Genomic DNA, 23,350 nt, shown 5'->3' with positions numbered 1-23,350 from the left:
ATCACGCCTGCTTTCCTGCTTGGTGATTCGTGGCGTGGGTAAAAAGTTGATGGTTGGGCGAGGAGATGCCTCCTAACATCCTTCCCCTCCTCTCTGCAGTGTCCAAATTTAACTACAACGCCTCTGACAGCCTGTTTGTGCTGGCCCCTGTGCAGTCCCTGTCCATTGGGTCGGTGATGAGTGCCATGGGACTGGGATTYCTCCTGTCCATGCTCTTCTTCATCGAGCAGAACATCGTGGCGTCCCTCACCAACGCCCCGGAGAACAGGTAACGCCTTTGGGGCTGCTCTTCCCTCTRTGTGGGATGGCTCTGAGTCTGTCACCAGCACTGCTTGCCCAAAGCTTGCCTGAGMATCAGAAAATGTATTCAGGATGTGTTTTTAAGAGTTCTTAAGAGTTCCTATTGTCACAGGTGGAAGTCTCTCTGCTGCTTAACTCCTCAAAACCATCCCCAAAACCCTCAAACCATCCCCCAAAACAAATCCTCAATGAGCTCATCACCTCAACCTGTTTCTTCTTTACCCTCTGCTCATCACCATGTTTTGTCCCCTAAAATTCTCCAGGCATTTTTCAGGAAGATTTTTAGGAGCCAAGAGGCAGCCTAGTGAATGTTAAGTAGATACTTTTTAAGGTTTGAGGTCCTTGRGTGCACCTCAAGATATTTAGGGAGTGTCTGACACATGTGGACACTTGCTCTGCTCCTGCAGCATAGAGAATTTGTTGGGAATGAGGAGTCAATGACCTACATAAATGTTGTAGCACAGCGTGCTGCWGCTGAGTATCAGGAGTGTTTGGAGCTGGTATTTCCAACAGAAAAAGGTGGAAGTGCAATAAACCAATATGTCTCACGTCTGATCAGTCTCATTTTTATGTGCAAACTTGAGATGCYGCACTATTAAAATATTCCCTCTGATGTTTTCGTGCCAACTGCAGTCAGATGCGATGTCAAGAACGAACGTGGATGACTTTTTTTCCAGGGAAACTACCATGTCTCCGAGGATTTTTTGCTAATGTGGTGCGTGGGAGGGTTCTCTCCTTGCATAATATCCATTAGYATTCTCCATGTTGTAGCTGGAGTGACACAGTATTAGGAGAGAGGARACAAGCTGAAATTCAGCTACACTAATTTAGTTTCCTTTGACCACYTCTTATCTCTATTATATCCCTTTAAGTGTTGCATAAATCTGTATGTAAGTGGGTCATCTCTGGGCTAATAAGAATTTCTTCTAAACTTTYGGTATTTTCCACTGGAAGGTCTTTAAGGAGTGCAAAATATTCTTTGGAGTTTTTCAGAGTGTTTTTCAGAATGCCTCGGTACAGGGCTGAGCTGATGCKGATGGGGTATTGGGGCTGGGATTTTTAGAGAGTAAAAATTCTGGTTTTATAGAGTAAAAACTTGGACTTGACACTATCTGGTTGTAGTGCCATCACAGACATTTTCCATTATCCCAGGGTTCTCCAAGCCCCATCCAACCTCGTCTTGGACACTTCCAGGGATCCAGGGGCAGCCACAGCTTCTCTGGGCGCTCTGTGCCAGGGCCTCCCCATCTTCACTGGGATGAATTATTTTTTAAAATCTGATCTAAACCTACTCTCTGTCAGTTTGAGTCCATTCCCCCTTTCCCTGTCATTAAGGGTGGCATTGACACACATAAATGTGTTCCCTTTTCCAGCTGATGGTGCCCAGAGAGAATTCAGCTGATCCCTCACATTGTATGAGCATGTCAGGCACTCCAGTGGCAGAAATACAGCCTGAGGGCCTCTGGGTGAGGGTTTAAAGTCTGGGTTCTGAATCCTTGCCCAGCCCTTTTTTCTGAACTTGACTCACAATATCTCAGCACCTTGAACAAGATGGGAATGTTCAGGAAAGGGACAGACTTGCCAGAAAAGACAGGGTTAAAGTAAATGTGAGTTCAGTGTTAGTGCTGCTTTCTGCACAATCCTGGCAGAGTGGGTGTGCTCAGCTTCCTCAGTGAAGGCTGCCAGATACCCCATCCCCTAAAAAATGAAACAGGGAGGCTCTGCAGCATCTGATGAGCAAATCTTGGTTGACTATTGATCTTTTGGAGGTGTTGCCCAAAGAAGCTGTTGCTTTCTGTCCCTGGAAGTGTCCAAGGCCAGGTTGGACAGGTCTCAGAGCCACCTGGGCTGGTCAAAGGTGTCCCTGCCCATGGCAGGGGGTTGGAGCTGGATGATCTCCAAAGTTCTTCCAACCCATCCCATTCTGTGATCCATTCCATGATTCTGTGAGTGCCAAGGARGAGCTGAAGTTTAATGAATTCCTGTCCCATTTTCTTATCATCCAGTAGCAATTACATAATTAGGGGATTACTGCAGCATACCGAGCATGTGTGCTGCTCGTGGGGAATGAGAGAAATCAGGGTTACAAACAAGGCAGATGGGAAACTTCAGTGTCAATACTTGGACAGGAAACACTCAAGATTTTAACCACTCCCTATGTGGACTCCATGAGCAAACGCACACATGTGGGGTTTGTGTAGACCCTGCACTAAATGTAGGAGAAAAGCACTGATGAGATTTTCATTGGCTGATATTTTAGCGGGCTGCCTTTTTCTCAGAGTTGTTCTTTGCAGATGACGACAGCTTTGGGTTCAAATAACCAAAAGACATTTCACTGCTTTCAGCCTTCACACCGTGCCGAGGGTAAATCCGACGGTGTGAAATCACTCCCTGTGGGTGAGAGCATTGAGTGTTCAGCCCGTGGGGTTTACACACAGGTCTGACTGTTGTCCCCAACCCTTCATTGCAGGCTGGTGAAGGGCACAGCCTATCACTGGGACCTGCTGCTGGTGGCGCTGATCAACACGGGGCTGTCRGTCTTTGGGCTGCCCTGGATCCACGCCGCCTTCCCGCACTCYCCCATGCACGTCCGTGCCCTGGCCTATGTGGAGGAGAGGGTGGAGAGTGGACACATCTATGAGACGTGAGTAGATCTCTCTGGGTTCATTTTGGGATATCCCAGTCCTTTGGGAACAGTGGGTTGTGTGGCTGGGGAGGTGGGTGTTGGGAAATGCACCCAACGAGCCTTGGCTTGGCTTCATTCCCTTCATTGTAGGATGGACACAAATCCCTGCTCCCACCCCCTCCACTGCAAATCCTCCTCTGGAAAAGTCAGCCAAGGCCATTTTCAGTTTCATCCTGGTGGAAAGCTGAGGAGATGCTTTGGCCGGATCTCTCCGGATGCCCTTCCCCAGCAGGAATCCAAGCTGATTCACTGCCTGAAACCTGTCTGGTGGTTATTACSGAGGGGAGGAAAAATGCACCATTATTTCAGAGCTCCCATAACATCTCCCACTACRTTTTGGGAAGGAGATGCTTAAATTCCTTGGGTTTTAACAAAAACAATGTGAAGCCATGGCTGGGTCATGGGGTTCTATTTAAGACCAACCCTTCTGTTGTTCCGAGTTGAGAAATGCATTCTTATCAGAGACGTACTAAAAAAATTAAAGACCTTTTTCTCATCAAACGATTTCTACTCTGGAGCAGATCTGTTTGATCTCAATATGTTRCAGTTGAGTGCTTTAACCACAGAAGGGGTAATTTCCACTCCCATACCATTAGTTTTAATTATCCTGCCTTGGTTTCCATTTTCTGCATTGCCACTTACCAAAAGTGAGGCTAAGTGGTCATTGACTTTGGGGGATGGAGCGAGTCTGTCTTCATTTCAATCTTGCCTTCATGCTTGTTTTGGTGCCAAATGGCCCAGCCCAACCAGGCACAGCTGATTTTTTGGGTCAGGGATGGACAGATTTCATCTTTCACATCTGGAAAWTGCTGAGTCCTGCTGCTCCCTGTAACTCTTTTACAGATCTTTTCTTGAGAGATCAGTCCCTTGGGTGTATATTCCCATTAGGATATGTTGCTATCAGTTGTTTCCATACCTATATCTCTCTTGAATAAATGATAAATATTTTTTTTTTTGCTATCAGTTGTTTCCATACCTATATCTCTCTTGAATAAATGATAAATATTTTTTTTTTTAAAATTAACTTTGAAATGTGACTTCAGTAGGGTTTTAATCCCTGCCCTTGTTCCTCATTTCCATGATCTGCTCTGGGATACCTCCACTCTCTGTTTCTTTGAGAAATGCAGAATTCACCCTTTGAAACCTGTGTGCCAAGCCTCCCTCCTGTGTCTCCTGTTGTCAGTTTTAATATCCAGTGCCTCTTTTCCCTGTTTTTCCACTGTCATGATTCTGAATTGTGGCTTCTCCTTGACAAAGTCAAGTCCCCTGCCTGAACTAAAGACTAATTCCTGCTCTAGTCCTCTCCTCCTTTACCCAGCTGCCCAAAAAAAACCATCAGAGAGGCCTTTTTGGCCCCTCTGACCTAGATCCAGCTCCAGTGATTATCCTGGAAGGGCTGAGGGATGCCCTGATGTCCCTGAGTGGGTTCCCTCATGGCACAGCTCTTCCCTGCTGGAGGCAAATCGGTGCTGGGAACTGGATATTGGGAGTGAAAAAGGCAATGAGGGTTTCCCAGTGCTTTGAACTCCCTTTGAGACYAAAGCTTTTTGTTCTCTGCAAAGCATCAGGGCTGTAACAGGAGGCTCCAAGCAATGTAGTCATCCTTTTTGTCCTTTTTATTTTTTTTTCCCTCCTCTTAGCCAGCTCTGCTGTAAAAGAAGTGAAGCTCAATTAGAAAATCAGCTCTGTCTCCCTTGGCAGGCTCCTTCCCTGCACTCAAATCAAAGCTCTCACAGGATGATGATATAAACAAGGATAAAGATCTGTCACAGTGAAAGCAAAATGTTCTTCTCCCCTGTAGAGTAACGATTTAAGTTTCCTGTGGCAGTCTGCAAACAGACTCTTGTTGCTCAAATGGAGAAGTTCAGGAATGGCTAATCCCATGCTAGCCATATTTAGAGGATTTTGGGGGAAATGAGCCTGGATTATGCTCTTTAATCTCCATTAATTTATTTCCATCACAGCCCAGATTTTCTGGAGCTGTTTCCTCAAGGGCCAAACCAGATTCCAAATATGTGGAAATCAGGGATTCCTCTGTTGATTTAATGTGACTGTGATGTTCTTACCCTGGAAATAAGGTGCTGGAATTAGCAGAAGACCAATCTAAGTTTGGGAACATCAGTTTTAAAAACACCRTGTTTGGCCAATTATGAGCAATTTTAGCTATGTTCTGATAAAATATTCCAAACTCATAAGTGGAATTAGCAGGAGCTGGCARTAATTGCAGTACATCTTGTCTGTGATCAAATGCTGTGCTGGGATTGCTGCATCCCTAAGAGATGGGTGCAGAAAATCCCATGAACTTCAGAAATTTCTCACCAAAGGATTTCTACTCTGAGCTCAAAATCACAGATTTGCATCTGATTGATCTGCTGGGTTTGCAGCTTTTGTTCCTGAGCTATCTCATTTGCATTGCTTCCTTTGCAGACTTGTGGGTGCTCACAGGGCAGGAGCATCCCCCACAGGAGGTGAGGTCTTTATCTGAAATGGCAGAAATTCTTCCTCTGGGAAGGTTTTTATTCTGAAATGGCAGAAATTCTTCCTCTGGGAAGGTTTTTATTCTGAAATGGCAGAAATTCTTCCTGCCCTGGTGGTGCAGGAGCTCTTGCTGTACCTGGATGAGGCTAAATCAATGCATCCCTAAATTTCTGCTTCTCTGAGCCACTGCAGAGGCTCATCGTGGTTCTGGCAGCTCTGGAGCAGCCAGATTATGGAATTACTSTGGCACAGCACTTCCAGTTGCACTTGAAGCTGCTTGGCTGTGTTCATCTCCAAGATTTCTGTGTGATCCAGACCTGGTGCCAAACGATATCCATGGTGTTGATTCCCAGTTCTAACAGAGTGAAATGCTCTGCTCTCCCTCAGCTTCTCTAGGCTCTGGCAGGGACCCCTTGGACACAGGAGACTTGCAAAGGGATCCCAACMAAATCCATTTGGGAGGAGGAAAGCTGCAGTTTTTGCTGCTCAAATCCATTTGAAGGTTACCAGGACCTGCCCCACTCCTCACAGAAGAATTCCAGTGTTGTCCTCAGGATTCTGTGCTGTTTGTGGTACCTGTTGTTCCTCAGCTCTTGTGACTCTGGTGTTAATTCTGCCTTGTTAGGCAAATCCTCTGAACAAGCTTTGGGCTCTCACCCTTTCCCTCCCTCTCCAAACACAGGTGTGGAAGGTTCTTTCATCCCCTCTGCTTCATTTTGCTCCTTGGAAGTATAAACAAATTTTAAGTTCTAACCTGACCTTACTTCTAAGCAGAACTCTCAAAGTTAATATCGAAATAGTTCACAGGGAAGCAATCTTCTTTGGGACAGAAGGGGTTATTAAATCCCTGGAGGGTAGTGTGTTTTGATAGATCTTTGTGTTAATCCTCAGAGAAGTTTGTGTACAGGGTTAATTCAGAATTTGAGGGGTCTCAAATCCAGRGAATGAGGTCACTAAATGACACCAAAACAGTCTATGGACAAAAATTTTCCTTCATAATAGGGAGATTTATTCACTGGCTTATCCACTGAATTGTTGGATTTATCTTCTAAAAAAAAAAGTTAAGAATCCTCTTTTTCTCTTTTTGATAGTAGTCTTGACAGATGTGGGTTTTCTTTCCTCCTATTGTTTCTGGTGATTTTTTTTCAAGCTGGGAGGAGATGCTCACTGCTTCAGCTGAAGTGAAAAGAAAACAGAGCAGCCTCCCCTCCAGTAGGTTCCTCAAGCTGCTGCTGCTTTCCTGTCAGTCTTCCCCTCAGAAAAGCTCAATCTGTGGCTTGTCAGCTCTGGAAAATTTGCATTCATTAATGCCATGTTTTGCATGGTAATAGGCAATTGCCCACAGCAGGATGGAATCCCTGTGTGGTGCTCTCAGCAAACAGGGAGATCCTCGTATCCATCAAAAATGCTGACTCTCTGGCAGGAGACTGCAGACTTTCTGGTTTGTTGTTTTTCTTTTTTTTTTTTCAAGAGGTTCCTTAGTTCCTGGAGAAGTCAATGAGTTTTTTTGGGATAGGAGCCAATTGCATGTGCCCTGGTAAATCCAGGGAAGGATTACTGCCCAGAAAGATGATTCTTGCCTGGTTTGTTTTAGTTTGGTTTTTTTTTCCCTTTTTTTGTTTTTGCATTGTGCTAAACAGAATTGGTTTTGAGTGCAATTTAGCTCAGGATAGGATCCGTGGAGCTTTGCAGAAAGGGAATTTGGCCCTTTTCCAGCTGCTCTGTTGGAGCTGTGGATTGAGTGCCTGGCCTGGCTCCAGCAAGGCTGTGCCTTCAGTGTCAGAAGTGCTGATTTCAGAGCAATGGGGACGAATTTCCCTTCCCCAGGACACGTGTCCTGCTCCTCCATGGAGCAGCCAGCCCTGGGATAAACTCTCACCAATCCTGGGGTGTTATCCCATCTCCTGACCCCTCTTTTCCCACTTCCAGGATCGTGAGTGTGAAGGAGACCCGGCTGACGAGTCTGGCAGCAAATTTCTTCGTGGGGCTCTCGCTTCTGCTGCTGCCTTTTCCTCTCCAGTGGATCCCAAAACCAGTCCTTTATGGCCTCTTCCTCTATATTGCCCTGACCTCCATTGATGGCAACCAGCTCTTTGAAAGGGTGGCTCTGCTGCTCAAGGAACAGGTACCTGGAGTTGTGTTTTTGTCTGTTCAAACTTGCTCTCTTTTTGTTTTTGTGTGATTTTTTTTTTTTTGTGAGTTTTAAACCCCCCTCATGATGTCGTGCCATCCGCAGAGTACAAACATTTAATAAAAAAACCCACATAAAATATTAAAAAGCACAACATCAGGAAATGATGATCTTTGATTTCCCCAACAAAGCTTCAGGCAGGTAATTCTTCTGCTCCGTTTTACACTTTCATTTTGTGTGRAACACCGCAAGGTGGGATTTTAAACTCAAAATGAGATTACTTGCWTTATTGAAACCTCTCTGATGTGGGCTGAAAACAAACCTGGCAGATGAATTTTCAATCTTGTCTGTATTACAGGTGCTGAAAAGGTGTGAATTTGCAGTGTAGGTGGTACCTGGAGCAATCTCAGCTCACCTTCTCTTATGTAACAAGGGTCAAGGGCTTAATAAGCCCCACATTTGGCTCTGCATCTCTGCTAAACTGTCTCGATCTCTAATATTACACCCCCGAGGTTCAAACTATGAAATTTGGGTGAAGATTACATTTGTCATGTCAATTTTTGAGTGAGGTTTGAACAGCTACTGATGTATGTGCCTTATGACTTCTGATTTTAGTACAAATTATGTGTGGAATTTTCCAGGCTTTGGCGTGGAAAATTAAAAAGTATTCTCAAATATGGAAAACACCCTTTTGTGGAAACCTTTTAATGAGTCATGGCAYGATCTGAAACCCACTGAGGCTGTGCTGGTGCCAGCAGACAGTCGCTCATCCTCTTCATTGATGTATAGACAGTGAGTCAAAGCCTGTGCTCAGACATGAGCAAGGAACTGTCAGAAGAAACCACCATATTTAGTCTATTAATGTCACTTTTTTCCTCCTTGTTTCTCAAAAATGAGCAGCTTATAGGAGCTGAGAAAATCCCTGCAGTCCGAGCACAGTCTCTTCCTGCACCTCCCTCATCTGTTGGTCTTCCCCTAATGGGGTTCAGCCAAGAGATGGGAGCACCAGGGGCAAACCTGGAGCTTTGGAAAACTTCAAAATAATGAGGAGCTGGGTTTTGGGGTGGAGGAACCATCTCCTCCATCACAGAGGAGGATGATTAYACAGATTGATGATTTCTCTCAAACCCTGGTTCCCCAAAGCCACATTCTGCTGTCCCAAATCTGAGTCCCTCCGTGTCTAACATGTCGTTCTTCTCTTGCTTGTACAGTTTGATGATTTCCCTCAAACCCTTCTGTCCTAAAGCCACATTCTGCTGTCCCAAATCTTGGTCCCTGTGTGTCTAAAGTGTGGTTTTTCTTTGCTTGTACAGATCAATGACTTCCCTCAAACCTCACTGTCCTAAAGCCACATTCTGCTGTCCCAAACCTGGGTCCCTGCATATCTTACATGTGTTTTTTCTTTGCTTGTACAGATTGATGACTTCCATCAAACCCTGCTGTCCCAAAGCCACATTCTGCTGTCCCAAATCTGAATCCCTGCATTTCTAATGTGTGGTTTTTCTCTTGCTTGTACAGTTTGATGATTTCCCTCAAACCTCACTGTCCCAAAATCACATTCTGCTGTCCCAAATCTGCATCCCTGTGTGTCTAACATGTGTTTTTTCTCTTGCTTGTACAGATTAATGATTTCCCTCAAACCCTGATGTCCCAAAACCACATTCTGCTGTCTCAAATCTGGATCCCTGTGTATCTAACGTGTGGTTCTTCTCTTGCTTGTACAGATTGATGATTTTTCTCAAACCCTGGTTCCCCAAAGCCACATTCTGCTGTCACAAATCTGGGTCCCTGCATGTCTAACGTGTTGTTCTTCTCTTGCTTGTACAGATTGGTGATTTCCCTCAAACCCTGGTGCCCCAAAGCCACATTCTGCTGTCACAAACCCAACTCCCTGCATGTCTAACGTGTGGTTCTTCTCTTGCTTGTACAGAATGATGACTTCCCTCAAACCCTGCTGTCCCAAAACCACATTCTGCTGTCCCAAATCTGTGTCCCTGCATGTCTTACGTGGTTTTTTTATCTTGCTTGTACAGATTGATGACTTCCCTCAAACCTCACTGTCCCAAAGCCACATTCTGCTGTCCCAAATCTGTGTTCCTGCGTGTCTAACGTGTGGTTCTTCTCTTCCCAGACCGCGTATCCTCCGACCCATTACATCCGCAGAGTTCCCCAGAGGAAGATCCACTATTTCACGGGCCTGCAGGTCCTGCAGCTCCTCATCCTCTGTGGGTTTGGGATGTCCCCCCTGCCCTACATGAAGATGATCTTCCCCCTCATCATGATTGGGATGATCCCCATCAGGTAGGAAGCTTGGCTGWTTTTTTCTCATGTTATCCATGTCTTTGGGCTTGAACTGCCAGAAGTCTGAGGAGAGATTTTGGGGTTGGGGCCTGTTTAGTCTGGAGAAGRGAAGAGTGAGAGGGGATCTCATCAATCCAAGTAAATATCTTCAAGGAGAGTGTTACAGGATGGTGCCAGACTCCTTCTAGTGATGTCCAGTGACAGGACAAGATGGCCATAAAGTAAAACACAAAAAGTTCCACCTCAACATGAGGAAGAACTTCTTTATGCTGAGTGTGGCAGAGCACTGGAGCAATGCCCAGGGAGGTTGTGGAGTCTCCCTCTCTGGATGTGTTCCTGTGTCACCTGCTCCAGATGACACTGCCGTGACAGTGGGGGGTTGGCCTGGGTGATCTCTAGAGATTCCTTCCAACCCCAACTATTCCATGAAGTGTGAATGGTTCAGGAGTGGTCAGAATTCAGATTGGCCAAATCCTCCCAGTGGTAATGATGAGGGTTTTTTCACCAGCTGCTCAGGCCTGAGGAGGAATTGTGGTTTCACTGCTGGCTGGGAGTTGTGCAGAGTGTTTTGGGCTGGCAGGTGCTCTTCCTCCAGCACCCCAAGAGGCAAAAATCTCTTTTTTAGTTCCTGTGAGATGCCTGATCTTCCTGAGAGCCCATAGTCCGAGCCTTCCGTCCAGGTGGCGTTTGATAATGTTCCTTATCATTTTGCAATTTGATTTTCTAAGGCCAGTGCTCACAGCAGAGCTGGAAACTTTTCCTGAGAGGCATTTTTATCTCTTATCCAGTGCTGTGGTGATCTCACAGACCTCCTGCACTGCTGAATGCCACTGGCAGTGATCAGTTGGGTGAAACTTGCCATATTTAGTTTTAAAATACATGTTTTAAGGTGAGATGACCCCACAATATCTTCCAGACTTGAGAGAGAATTGTTGAGAAATGTAACTGATTTTTTTCTCTGGGGTTCATTAGCAGCCACTGCCCATCATTTTCCAGTTCAATCATTCATGCTCTCAATCCTTCGGGTATGATGAGAGCCATAATAAGATCTTGGAAGGAGCAGATCAAGTTTCCAGTCCACTTGAGTATTTTTAGGCCAGCACGATACCCAGTGAGATCTGGTTGACTTTGAGCTTGCAGTCTGGGAGATTTTCCCTCTGATCCCAAAATTTGGGACCTGCAGAGGCTKACAAAGATGATTCCAGTCCCTCCTGAAACAAAAGCAAATGCCAAAGCTACCGTGGCTTTCAGCAGGATCACGTTGGAGCCATTCAGGMTGGATTTTGAAAGATAAACAGGCTTGGAAAACACTGAAATTATTGTTCCTCTGGGAGGAGTGTCTCCCCTGCCCTTCACACTGGGGGCAATTTGGTGATAAATAAATATTCCAGCTGTGAGCAGCACTGGGTGAGTGGCTCTTGGGGAAATTGCAGCTTTCCACACAGGGCAGCTCAGTGCAGAGCAGAACGTGGGACACGCTCAGCCAAATCCAAATATTGGGCATGGSATAAAAAACTAAATTAGCATGGAGAGAATGCAGTAAAAAAAAAGATTTTGTACTAAGAGCTAGGTAATAATAAGCAAAAAAAAAGTTCTTTTCAGTGAATAAGATGCTGTCACCTTATACTCTCTGTTGCTAACTCATTTCTCTTTCCAGGGCAGTTTTTTCCCAGCAGCTGGAAAATCAGCCCTGCTGCCAAGGGGAMGATGCTGCTGCCTGGCACAGCACAGAAATTCTTCCTTGGCTTTCCTTCCTCTGGTTTCTTTTGCCTTCATGCAGTTTCTGTGGCCTCCAGCCAAGAAGGCAGYACCGTGATCCATGAGCTCTGAAGTTTATGACTTTCTCCCAAAGATTTGGCACTCTGACTAGATGAGACACTAGAAGAAATTGAATATGTTTTATTTTTATTTTTTTTWAAGATGTGAAGGGAGGAAAAGATGGGACAGGAGCCAGGGGACAAAATCAAGAATGAAACAAATGAGTGAGCCATGGCTTGGTGTCCCATCCAGAACACCAGCCACATCCCAAAGCCACATTTCCATCCATCCARCAGATTTAAAAACATGATTTGTGTTGTCCTTAGTGAGGGATCACTGGTGTGGTGTCAGATAGATACTGAGAAGCCACTGAAACCCATGATTGCAGTGGAAAACAGCCTGGTGCAAGAAAATCTGATCTCTTTGGGTATTCCCAGTTCCTGRCTTGGATTCAGATTTTTGGGATGACGAGGTTTTGGTGGCTCAGAGAAGAATATTCTCTCCAAATGTCACTTCTCTGGGCTCCCATGGCTCTCAAGCATTTTATTCTAGGATGGGTCTATTTAGGGAGATCCTGGTACTCCTCAGTAGTGAGTGATRTTTGGGATCTCTTGCACAGCTGTTGAAATCTGAAATGGATTTTTTGGTGCTTTATGACTTATTTTTAACACCTGAAGAATGAAATGGATTTTTTTGTGTTTTTTGACTTATTTTGAGCAGCTGAACAATGGCTGAGTTCCTTATTAAACAAGGGAGAATGCCATGCTAAATATGCACTGGGATTTAATGAGAGCAACTTCATAGCACCTTTCTCACCTAAATATATTAATTTGTGAGGATGTTTTTGAAAAAAAAAAACAAAAAGATTTTTTTAAAGTGAGGGAATCACTGTCTCCATGTTGGGAATCCAGACACCAGGTAGGGTAAGGATGGAGTCTGGCTTGGAGTTGTGGCTCTTCATTTTTGTCYCCCTGAGGACTTGGTGGTGACAGAGCTCCAGGAAAGTGATGTTCCTCCTGTGAGGATGAAGATGTTCTTTTTCCTTTCCAGCTGAAAGGAAGTTTGGCACTGTTGTTCCTATGAATGCTGTGTTTCCTTGCAGGATGGGTTGGTTTTGCTGTCGCACTCAGCCAGGTGAACATCACAAACAAACTCACCTTGGGACAGAAAAACAAAAATGATCCAACAAACCTGACTCCTGTCTCTGCTTCTGCTTAGGTATAACCTGCTCCCCAAGATCATCGAAGCCAAGTACTTGGATGCCATGGATGCAGAGTACTGAAGGGTCCCTGGTGTGCAGAGCAGCACAGACCCCTCCCTCGGAGCTGGAAAAGGCGTGGGACAATCTCCTGCAGTTCTTTCTTTCACCACTTTCTTCGTGCTCTGACGTTGGCAATGCACTCCTGTCACGGGGCTGCAGTGCCTGTGCCAGCCCAAGGGAGCCTTGGACTTGGGAGGACGGTGCTCTCTGGAGCTGAGAGGCRAATGAGCTTTATGGGAAATGCAACTTCCCACATCCCCAACCCCTGAAACCCCAAAGATCAGCCTGGCTGTACGGTTGGAGCATCCACAGTTGTCCTGTGTTCCCTTGTTTGAGGGTGGGGGGGCTTTTTTCAATGCACCACATCCTTTTCTTCCCCAACACTAAGAACAACGACTGACCCTTGTTTTATAGAGTGACAGCCCTGTCCTGGCCTTTGAATCCAATTCCCTGTGCACCCAATATTCCCAAATTGCTGAGGTGGGATGGCCTGGTGCTGAACCACTGATGTCAGGAGAGATTGTGGCTGTTTTTTTAGATTAGTGGGTTTGGAAACAGTTGCAATGTGCACTGCTACAATCCACAGCTTTGGATGAATATTTAATTCCTACAAATGAGCTGGGAACATTCAGAGGCTGGGCTTGCACAGCCCTGTGGATCAAACCCCATCTGGGGCTGAGCTGTTTGGGAATTTGTTTGGATATTTCTCCCGGGTCATCAAACACAGAATTGTAGTTTTTTTTTTGCACAACTGCAGCATTTTTTGCTCTGCCCCCAGAGTCAGAGGGCAGTTGTGTCAATGGTTGCATATACATATGTACAGTAGTGCCTATGTGTACATATATACATATGGATTTGTGTATATATTTTGCATAGATATACAAATAGGCCTGGTTCTTTCCAAATATCAAAAGTGTTCTGTGCAGTCAGTGTTACCCACCATGTCCTGACCATACACCTGTTTTCTGCTTCAGTGCTGCTTTTTCTCATTTGAGATATGGTCACTTTTTTTTTATTTTTTTTCTTTTGGAAGCTGCTCAGTTACTGGTTTTGTTCATGTGTTGCTTTGTTCAAAGTGTTCCTTTGCTTTCTTCTTCCTGTGGCTTGACACCCTCATCATCCTGTCTCGATGCTCCAACGTGTGAATTTTTCATTTAATTTTGATGTACAGAATGCAATGAAAGTTTTCCTCTTTTTGCCTGATCGATATTTGTTGGTCATTTCATTGTTTCTGTTGTGTAGCTGATTTCTGGTTTTCTCCCCGCCCCCAGATGTTATATTATATTKCTGGATGAATCTTCACTTCTGCTGTCTTTTCTATTTCAGTTTATTTAATTTTGCTTGTACTATGGTCAGTTTTTTAATTTGGAGTACTGTGAAACGAGCTGCCCTTTAGTTTCAGTGCTTGGCCCTTGCTGCACATCACAGGTCGCGGGTAAAAAAGCGTTCAGAAAATTGTGGACCTCGATGATGAACTTTCAAAAGAGTAGAAATGAGGGGAGAAGAGGAATGTAAAATGAATTACAAATTTATCAGCACGGGGAAGTATTTTTTACCCGGTAAATGGTGCAGAGATTTCTCTGCATGGTGAGGGAGACCAGTCCCAAGGGAGGAGGAAGGCTTTGGGTGCAAAGTTCTGTGCTGAGCTAAGCCAGGCTCAAATCACTGCACATTTGGTGTATTTGCACTAAAGATCAGAAGGATTTTGATCCTCATGGAGCTGCCTGCAGCGCCCAAACACGTGTGCAGAACTGATTTTTTCATTTTCTGACGAAGCCCTTTGTGTTGAGATTTGAGGGAGGAGAACAGGGACAGTTTATAAAATCCACRGTTTGTATATCCCCGAGGGAATTGTAGGGGAAAGCCCTCGGCTTAGCAAGCAAAACAGTGTCATGTGATAGTGAAAACATGACCTTGACGTGGCACCAACATAATCTGAGCAGTCTCAGGGTCAGGGTGACCACCCCCRTGCAGAATTTGGCTCTCAGCAGCCTTTGGGGGCAGCAGGGGTAGCTCCTGCCACGTCTGCTAAGAGCAGGTACAAACCTGTGTGTGGTTTGTGACCACTTTCTGACGATTCCCTGGCTTTTGAGTCATTTTTGGGCTGAGATCACTCTGAGCTGTTTCCAAGGGCTGCGTGTAGAGACGGGCAAACAGGATCTCCGAGGTGGCAGAGCTCAGTCTGATCTTCAGTCAACAGCAAAAGGGCAGGTGACAGCCAACAGTTCAGGACCTGCTGGAAGCCAGGGAGTGCTGAGGCTGAAATAAGATGTTTTTCCCACAGATGTCAGAAGATTGAAGCAAAGCTGCCATCAGAGGTGTCATCCTCTGGCTGAGTGAAGCCGTAACCCACGCGTGTCCCGCGGGTGAATTCCTGGTGTCTCCGCAGGAAAAAGTCACCTTTTTGGGGTGGTTTGAGTCAGTTTTGGGTGCTGTGGCTGGAGGAAGGAGAAAATGTGCCTGAGGGAATGTGGTTTTGGTCTCTTTGAGGCTCTGGGTGGGATTTCCTCAGAGCCACAGTGGGTTGGGCTGCAGGTCCTGCCAGAGGAAACTGTTTTGAGATGAGCGTTCCATCTCCCACTTGGAAGGATCAAAAAGTCCCCATTTAAAGCCTTTTTGAAAGCTTGGAAGGACCAAAAAGTCCCCATTTAAAGCCTTTTTGAAAGCATCCATTTCAGGTAGCGTCAAATGTTGCAGAGAGAATGTAAAATGCAAGCAGCAGGGAGGGTTAAACATCCACCACAACTTTTGTTTGTTTTCATTTTTATTTTCCTTTACCGGTGTGACTTCAGCATTTGTATTTTCTTTGTAGCATCAGTAGGATTCTGTTCTGGGGTTTTTGTTTTTACAGAAGTCAGGGGCCAAAGGATCAACTGATGGGAAATCAGCACAACTTGGGAAGGGGAAAAAAGCTGTGCTGGCTTGGACTGGTTGAACATTTGGACCTGTGTCCCAATATTTGGGTAGAAGAGAGATGTGAGACTCCAGGCCTCTTTGTCTCAATAAGGGGTTTTCGTGATCCTGCAGAGGATTGATTTTATTTTTCCATGCCTTTTCTCTTCTTGTTTGCTTCTGGTTTTGCTGACTTAAGTGCAGGCGTTTCCAGGAAGTAGCTGACTAGGGAAGGAGGGTTTGTTGGGAGTTGATTGAGCACTTTAATACTTCTGTGAAGGTTTAAAGACAATTAGAATGTAAAAGAAGTTTTATTATAAGCTCTTTATATACGCACAATGCTCTGTATAACTGTTGCCAAAGAACTGAGTCTGAAAGGTGTCGAGAGATGTTGGGAGAGTCCGTGGGGTTCACCTGGCACTGCGAGGTAGGGAAAAAATTCTGGGACGAGTGGATTTTGGGAGTTGCCCTTTGACAGCTGCCAAAACGATCAGAAACCGGGGATAGAATAAAATTCTACTCTCRAACTTGTTTTTGATCCTCGCGTTGAATGTAGGAGCTAGAAGTGAGCTTGACAATTAAAATTGGATTTGTACCTGACTGGTGTTGTTGGTCTGAGACTCATTTTGTTGCTTTTGAAGATGTTCTTGCCGTGCTGGGTGTGGAGATGGATGTGTTGGTCCATGTAAATGAAGGGAAGTTGGTGGGACTTGCTGAAAAAACAGTGCAGCGCTTTCTGGATGGCTTAGGGAGTGAATCTGACAACTCCAACAACCCCAAACCCTCTGGCRTCAACATTTGAAGGCGTCARTAAATGCCAGGCTCTGCTCGGATGKGCATCAGTGCTGCAAAAAGATGGGGATGGAGTGAAGGAATTCAGCTGGATTGGCTCAGAGCTGCTGCTGGTGGAGTGGTCCAAGATGAGCCTGAGGAATGTGAGACACAGCACGAGCTCCATGATGATCCACGGGACTGGGATGCTCTGGAAAGGAACAGGGCAGGTGGTCACATTTCTGTGCAGTTTCAGGTTCTTCCSCAAAATTCTCCATCCCCAGCTGCACCCAGAGACTGAGACTTTGCAAACTTCTGCTCGTGTTTGGCTGCTTTAGGAGCTGCTGCTGGACTCTGCTCTGTGGATGCTTTTTGGAGGAACAGAAGTTGGCCAGAGCTGGATAGAGCTGGAGAATGTTTGGAGGTGAAAAGGAAGGAGTTGATTTGGGGTTTTTTTGTGGAGTTCTCAGCRACAAGAAAGGAACCTGAAATGTCACATCACCAAAAGCATCTCCTGTTTCCAGTGTGTCCCACCAGGCATCTACACATCACTGACATGTTCATGTCACTCCTTTTCAGAATTTTTATTGTTTGTTGCATTCTGCATCTGCCCTTTGTGGGTTTTTACCTGCCCAGAAGGTTCATGGGCACAACCTGGGGTGGCTCGAGCACCTCTGCTGTGTCTGTTCCCCCAAACCCTCAGTGCAAAATGTTTTCTGTCACCTCCTGACCCAGCTCTCYGCTTCCCCAGCCCATTCTGGAATTTTCACTGTGGAAACGCTGCCCGAGTGCTGATTGGGAATTTTTCTCTGGGGAACCTGAGCCTGTGTGTGGCAGTGGCTGCTCCCTTTGCCAGGATAAGCAATGATGAAGGATCCATCATGTCCAACAGCTGCACCTCCCCATCTCTCAGAAATCTCYTTTATGGCCCCTTTTCCAGTCCTTTCATCTGCCAATCTTCCAAAAAACCCTAAATAGACACAATGGGGTGGGGTTGGGCYGTTTGCTGTTTGTGCTGAGGCCTGTGGATGTTAGCAGAGAATTATCCTCTTTAATTGTTTTCCTATCTAATTAAGGCACTGAAGTACCAGACCCTGGCCGTTCCACTGCTGGCTGCAGAGCTGCTTGCCAAGAGCAAACCATCAATGTTGTGGGAAGAGCAGAGGGGAGGGAGTTGTTGCAGTAGGAGCTTTCGAATCACAAATTAGCACTTTGCTCTTTGGCTTCTGGCTGTTTTCCTTCCACACKTCCTTGGCTGTGTCTTCCTCTCGCTTGTACAAAACGCTTGGTGAGCTTGGCTCTGCTCTGATGTCACATTAAATATGGACGAGCCTGTCCTGGGGGAGGTGCTGCCTTCTGCTCCCCATCTGCAGCTCTGCTTCCTCAGAGAGTCTGCACCTCGTTCATGTGACAAATTCCTGCTGCTGGGAAAGCAGTTCAGCCTCAGAATGGGGAAAAAATGCAAGGAATTGGGGAAAACAGCTTGCAGTTAAAGCCTCTCCCTCCTGATCTCAGTTTTGCTGGTGCTCCTCAGCACAGGGGGCAAACCTGGAGCTCAGTGAGGGGTTTGTGATGTGATGGAGGCTGCAGGAAATCCTCCTGTCAAATTCTACATATGGGATATTGATTTCGATGCAGGAGAGGCTTTGGGGATGGCTGGGATCAGATCTMCTCCCAGATTGGTGACTCAGGGTGSTTTTTTGGGTAAGTTTTCYATGRTTGGATGCTGCAGCATCCATGGGAGTGAGGCCAGAGGTGGCTGGAGCAGAAGGTGCAACCTGGGGTGAGCTCTTTGGGGTGGGGGTTGAGGTGGAAGTGACCCAGCTCAGGCCATGTCCCCTCCCTTACCTGGGAGCTCTGCTGGTCACCCCTCTGGTATTTMGAGCATCACATTTCTGAAATTTGGCACCAGTGCCACTGATTCCAGGTGGCACCTATGGGGCAGTGCCAGCCTGCTTGAGTGGGATTTTATGGGATTTACAGCTTTGTGGAAYCATGGAATGGTTTGGGTTGGAAGGGACCTTGAAATTCCACCCTATACCATGGGCAGGGACAACTTCCACTATCCCAGATTGYTCCAAGCCCTGTCCAACCTGGCCTTGAACACTTCCAGGGATCCAGGRGCAGCCACAGCTTCTGTGCCAKGGCCTCACCACCCTCACAGKSWRGAATTTCTTCCTAAAATCCCACCTAAMCYTGTYCTCTGGCAGTGGGARGCCATTCCCCGTGTCCTGACACTCCAGATCCTTCATTGCAGAGTTTCCTTTGCCTGCCCAGGGGTTGGCAGCTCCCTCCCAACTCCACCACCTATGAAATTACAGAGTCATTGTGATCCTGCTCAGTGCCCAGGTCTGGAAGCTGCAGCCAYGGGGATGTGGTGGATGTGTCCATTTGGAGCTGGGTGTGACCCAAAGTGCCCAGCAGGTCCAAGGGGATCTGTTCCCCTGGGAGAAGGGGTGATCCAGCTGATGGGAGGGTTCAGCCCRGGCTCTCTGCTGCAGCCACACTGATTTAATCCTTGTCTTAGGGCTCTGCTRTTTTTGGAGGTGTTCATCCCCTCCTTCCCCTGTCCCCTTTGGTGGTGTTTGTATCTTGTTTCCACAGGAAAGACTGAACTCAGTGATCCTTGTGGGTCCCTTCCAGCTCAGGATATTCCATAATCCCATGAGATGTTACCCCAGGAAACAGAAATTCTCTTACTCAAAAGTGCAACAGTTATAAAAACCCCAAACTTTATCCTAAGCACACCCTCAAATTAATGCAAACCAATCCCTTCCTCTTGGTCCCACCTAAGAAATGTGCTTCTCAAATACATAAAACATTCAAAATACTCCCTTATTTTCCCCTCCTGCTTTCCCTGGAGGGAGTGTAAATGCAGGATAAACCCTGTTTAAGGGGAGAAACCTTCCAGGGGCAGATCCAGCTCCTCTCCAATCCTGCATCCCATATCTTCCCCCAGAACTGGTTAAATGCTGCTGCCCTGGGAGATTTATCCCAAGGAAAAAAAGAGGGAAAAGCACCTGTTCCTGTTCAGAAAAATCTGGCCCGTGGATATTTCACTTGCTAAAGGAAGGAGGATTTCTTTTTAGGTAAGAGTTGCTTGGGGCTGAGGGGGAAGGGAGAGGGAATTCCTTGATTGGATAAGAAAGCTCTGTGTTTAAAATGGAAATAAAAAAAAAGGAATGTGCTGTTTATATATTCCCACTTTTGGCCCGATCCCTGTTTTTTCTTTAATCCAAAGTTCCCAGCACAGCCTGGGTTTCTCTCCCGTGCTGAGGGTGTTTCTCTGGGGGGATTTGTGTAATCCCCAGCACTGGAGCATTTCAGCATCTCAGTGTGACTGCAGGAACACGTGTCTGCCTCATGGGAGCCTGGGGAGCCAAAAATTGGATTATTCCATCATTTAACAGGAAACATAAGGAGTAATTGCACCTTTTACCTGATTTGGGAGCTTCTAGAGCTGGCTCTGACTTCCTTGGCATCACCCAAAGCAGAGATGAGCCCAAATCCTGGTGAATATTGTCCCAGGAAAGCCTGGGAATGACCAGCTTYTCCAGGGAGGGAATTTGGTGCCCACCACAGCATCCAGGCTGGGTCCAACCTCCTTTGAACTCAAAGATCCTGGAGGAGCTCCCAGTGCTGGGAGAGGGGATTTGGGAACACGAGCTGAGGTGGAGAGAGGCTGGGAATGGCTCTGGGGGCACTCAGAGCGTGGTCTGGGACAATCCAGAGCCCAGTGTGGGATAATCCCTGATCTGGGATAGTCCAGAGCCCAATCTAGGACAATCTAGAGCCTGGTCTCAGATAATCCAGAGCCTGGTATGGGACAATTCCTGATCTGGGATAATCCAGAGCCTGGTATGGGACAATATCTGATCTGGGACAATCCAGAGCCAAATCTGGGATAATCCCTGATTTGGGACAATCCAGAGCCTGACCTGGGACAATCCAGAGCCCAGTCTGGAACAATCCCTGATCTGGGACAATCCAGCTCCTGATCTGGGACAATCCAGAGCCAAATCTGAGATAATTTCTGATGTGGGACAGTCCAGAGCCTAATCTGGGACAGTCTCTGATCTGGGATAATCCAGAGCCCAATCTGGGACAATCCCTGATCTGGGACAATTCCTAATCTGGGACAATCTAGAGTCTGCACACTTGTCCCTACTCCTCAGCCACTCCCCAGGCTCTGTGGAATTCCTCCTTCAGCTCTGGCCTTCATCAGCCTGAGCTGCTCTAAAGCAACGCTGGTGACCCTCATATAAATCCATGTATTAAAAAAAAATTCAAACTCATCATTGGGGAGGCTCCCAGGCAAAGGGAGAGCAGTTTGGGTGGCGTTCATTTGGGGGGCTGCAGATCATGTGGGTTATCTCTGATTTTGGGGATTTTGGGGATTTTTTTTGCTCCCTGCACTGCCATGGGGATTGTTGGGATGTGCCAATGGGACTGTGTCCCTCCCCAGGGCTGCTTCCTCCTGCACCGGCTGGAAAGCCCCAAAACAGGACAAAAAAATGGGTTAGGAGTGGTGAGAGCCTCCTGGGAGATGTGGGGTCAGCAGGAAGGAGGTGGGAAGGACGTGTTTGGCACCTTCTGGATGACACTGAAGGGATTTCTTTAGGATGAGCCTAAAGGTGCCAAANATCCCATGAGATGTTACCCCAGGAAACAGAAATTCTCTTACTCAAAAGTGCAACAGTTACAAAAACCCCAAATTTATCCCAAGTATGCCCTCAAATTAATACAAACCAATCCCTTTCTCTTGGTCCCACCTGAGGAATGTGCATCTCAAATACATAAAACATTCAAAATACTCCCTTATTTTCCCCTCCTGCTTTCCCTGGAGGGAGTGTAAATGCAGGATAAACCCTGTTTAAGGGGAGAAACCTTCCAGGGGCAGATCCAGCTCCTCTCCAATCCTGCATCCCATATCTTCCCCCAGAACTGGTTAAATGCTGCTGCCCTGGGAGATTTATCCCAAGGAAAAAAAGAGGGAAAAGCACCTGTTCCTGTTCAGAAAAATCTGGCCCGTGGATATTTCACTTGCTAAAGGAAGGAGGATTTCTTTTTAGGTAAGAGTTGCTTGGGGCTGAGGGGGAAGGGAGAGGGAATTCCTTGATTGGATAAGAAAGCTCTGTGTTTAAAATGGAAATAAAAAAAAAGGAATGTGCTGTTTATATATTCCCACTTTTGGCCCGATCCCTGTTTTTTCTTTAATCCAAAGTTCCCAGCACAGCCTGGGTTTCTCTCCCGTGCTGAGGGTGTTTCTCTGGGGGGATTTGTGTAATCCCCAGCACTGGAGCATTTCAGCATCTCAGTGTGACTGCAGGAACACGTGTCTGCCTCATGGGAGCCTGGGGAGCCAAAAATTGGATTATTCCATCATTTAACAGGAAACATAAGGAATAATTGCATCTTTTACCTGATTTTGTGCTCTGGGGGCTTCTAGAGCTGGCTCTGACTTCCTTGGCATCACCCAAAGCAGAGATGAGCCCAAATCCTGGTGAATATTGTCCCAGGAAAGCCTGGGAATGACCAGCTTTTCCAGGGAGGGAATTTGGTGCCCACCACAGCATCCAGGCTGGGTCCAACCTCCTTTGAACTCAAAGATCCTGGAGGAGCTCCCAGTGCTGGGAGAGGGGATTTGGGAACACGAGCTGAGGTGGAGAGAGGCTGGGAATGGCTCTGGGGGCACTCAGAGCGTGGTCTGGGACAATCCAGAGCCCAGTGTGGGATAATCCCTGATCTGGGATAGTCCAGAGCCCAATCTAGGACAATCTAGAGCCTGGTCTCAGATAATCCAGAGCCTGGTATGGGACAATTCCTGATCTGGGATAATCCAGAGCCTGGTATGGGACAATATCTGATCTGGGACAATCCAGAGCCAAATCTGGGATAATCCCTGATTTGGGACAATCCAGAGCCTGACCTGGGACAATCCAGAGCCCAGTCTGGAACAATCCCTGATCTGGGACAATCCAGCTCCTGATCTGGGACAATCCAGAGCCAAATCTGAGATAATTTCTGATGTGGGACAGTCCAGAGCCTAATCTGGGACAGTCTCTGATCTGGGATAATCCAGAGCCCAATCTGGGACAATCCCTGATCTGGGACAATTCCTAATCTGGGACAATCTAGAGTCTGCACACTTGTCCCTACTCCTCAGCCACTCCCCAGGCTCTGTGGGATTCCTCCTTCAGCTCTGCCCTTCATCAGCCTGAGCTGCTCTAAAGCGATGCTGGTGACCCTCATGTAAATCCATGTATTAAAAAAAAAAAAATCCAAACTCATCAATGGGGAGGCTCCCAGGGAAAGGAGGAGCAGTTTGGGTGGCGTTCATTTGGGGGGCTGCAGATCATGTGGGTTATCTCTGATTTTGGGGATTTTGGGGATTTTTTTGCTCTGCCATGGGGATTGTTGGGATGTGCCAATGGGACTGTGTCCCTCCCCAGGGCTGCTCCCTCCTGCACCGGCTGGAAAGCCTCAAAACAGGACAGAAAAATGGGTTAGGAGTGGTGAGAGCCTCCTGGGAGATGTGGGGTCAGCAGGARGGAGGTGGGAAGGACGTGTTTGGCACCTTCTGGATGACACTGAAGGGATTTCTTTAGGATGAGCCTAAAGGTGCCAAAAGCACGTGATCAAAGCAGATTTTATAATTTTTATAATTTTATAATTTTTTAATTTTATAATTTTATAATTTATGAATTATGTATAATTATATCTAATTCATTTATAATTTTACAATTTTATTGGTTTAAATGTCGGTGGCATT

At 46.4% G+C, this 23,350-nt stretch overlaps 1 protein-coding gene across 4 annotated transcripts in view; it reads left to right on the top strand.

Annotated features, from left to right (window-relative positions):
• SLC4A11 (solute carrier family 4 member 11) overlaps positions 1-14,122 on the top strand; it is a 92,742-nt gene extending 78,620 nt beyond the window's left edge. For all 4 annotated transcript variants that reach the window (XM_057369322.1, XM_057369321.1, XM_057369324.1 and 1 more), the window contains 5 exons: positions 100-268; positions 2,771-2,944; positions 7,394-7,589; positions 9,727-9,896; positions 12,873-14,122. In XM_057369322.1, coding sequence (XP_057225305.1) covers positions 100-268; positions 2,771-2,944; positions 7,394-7,589; positions 9,727-9,896; positions 12,873-12,936 — 773 coding nt within the window. In that variant the 3' untranslated portion in view covers positions 12,937-14,122. The remainder of the gene's footprint in view (positions 1-99; positions 269-2,770; positions 2,945-7,393; positions 7,590-9,726; positions 9,897-12,872) is intronic.
• The last annotated feature ends 9,228 nt before the right edge of the window (positions 14,123-23,350 follow it).

The sequence above is a fragment of the Malurus melanocephalus genome, unplaced genomic scaffold, assembly GCF_030028575.1.
Source record: "Malurus melanocephalus ecotype Western Australia unplaced genomic scaffold, MMel_1.1 scaffold_107, whole genome shotgun sequence".
In the NCBI taxonomy this organism is placed as follows: Eukaryota; Metazoa; Chordata; class Aves; order Passeriformes; family Maluridae; genus Malurus; species Malurus melanocephalus.
The sequence above is the reverse complement of the archived record's forward strand: the minus strand, read 5'-3'. Positions and strand labels throughout refer to the sequence as shown.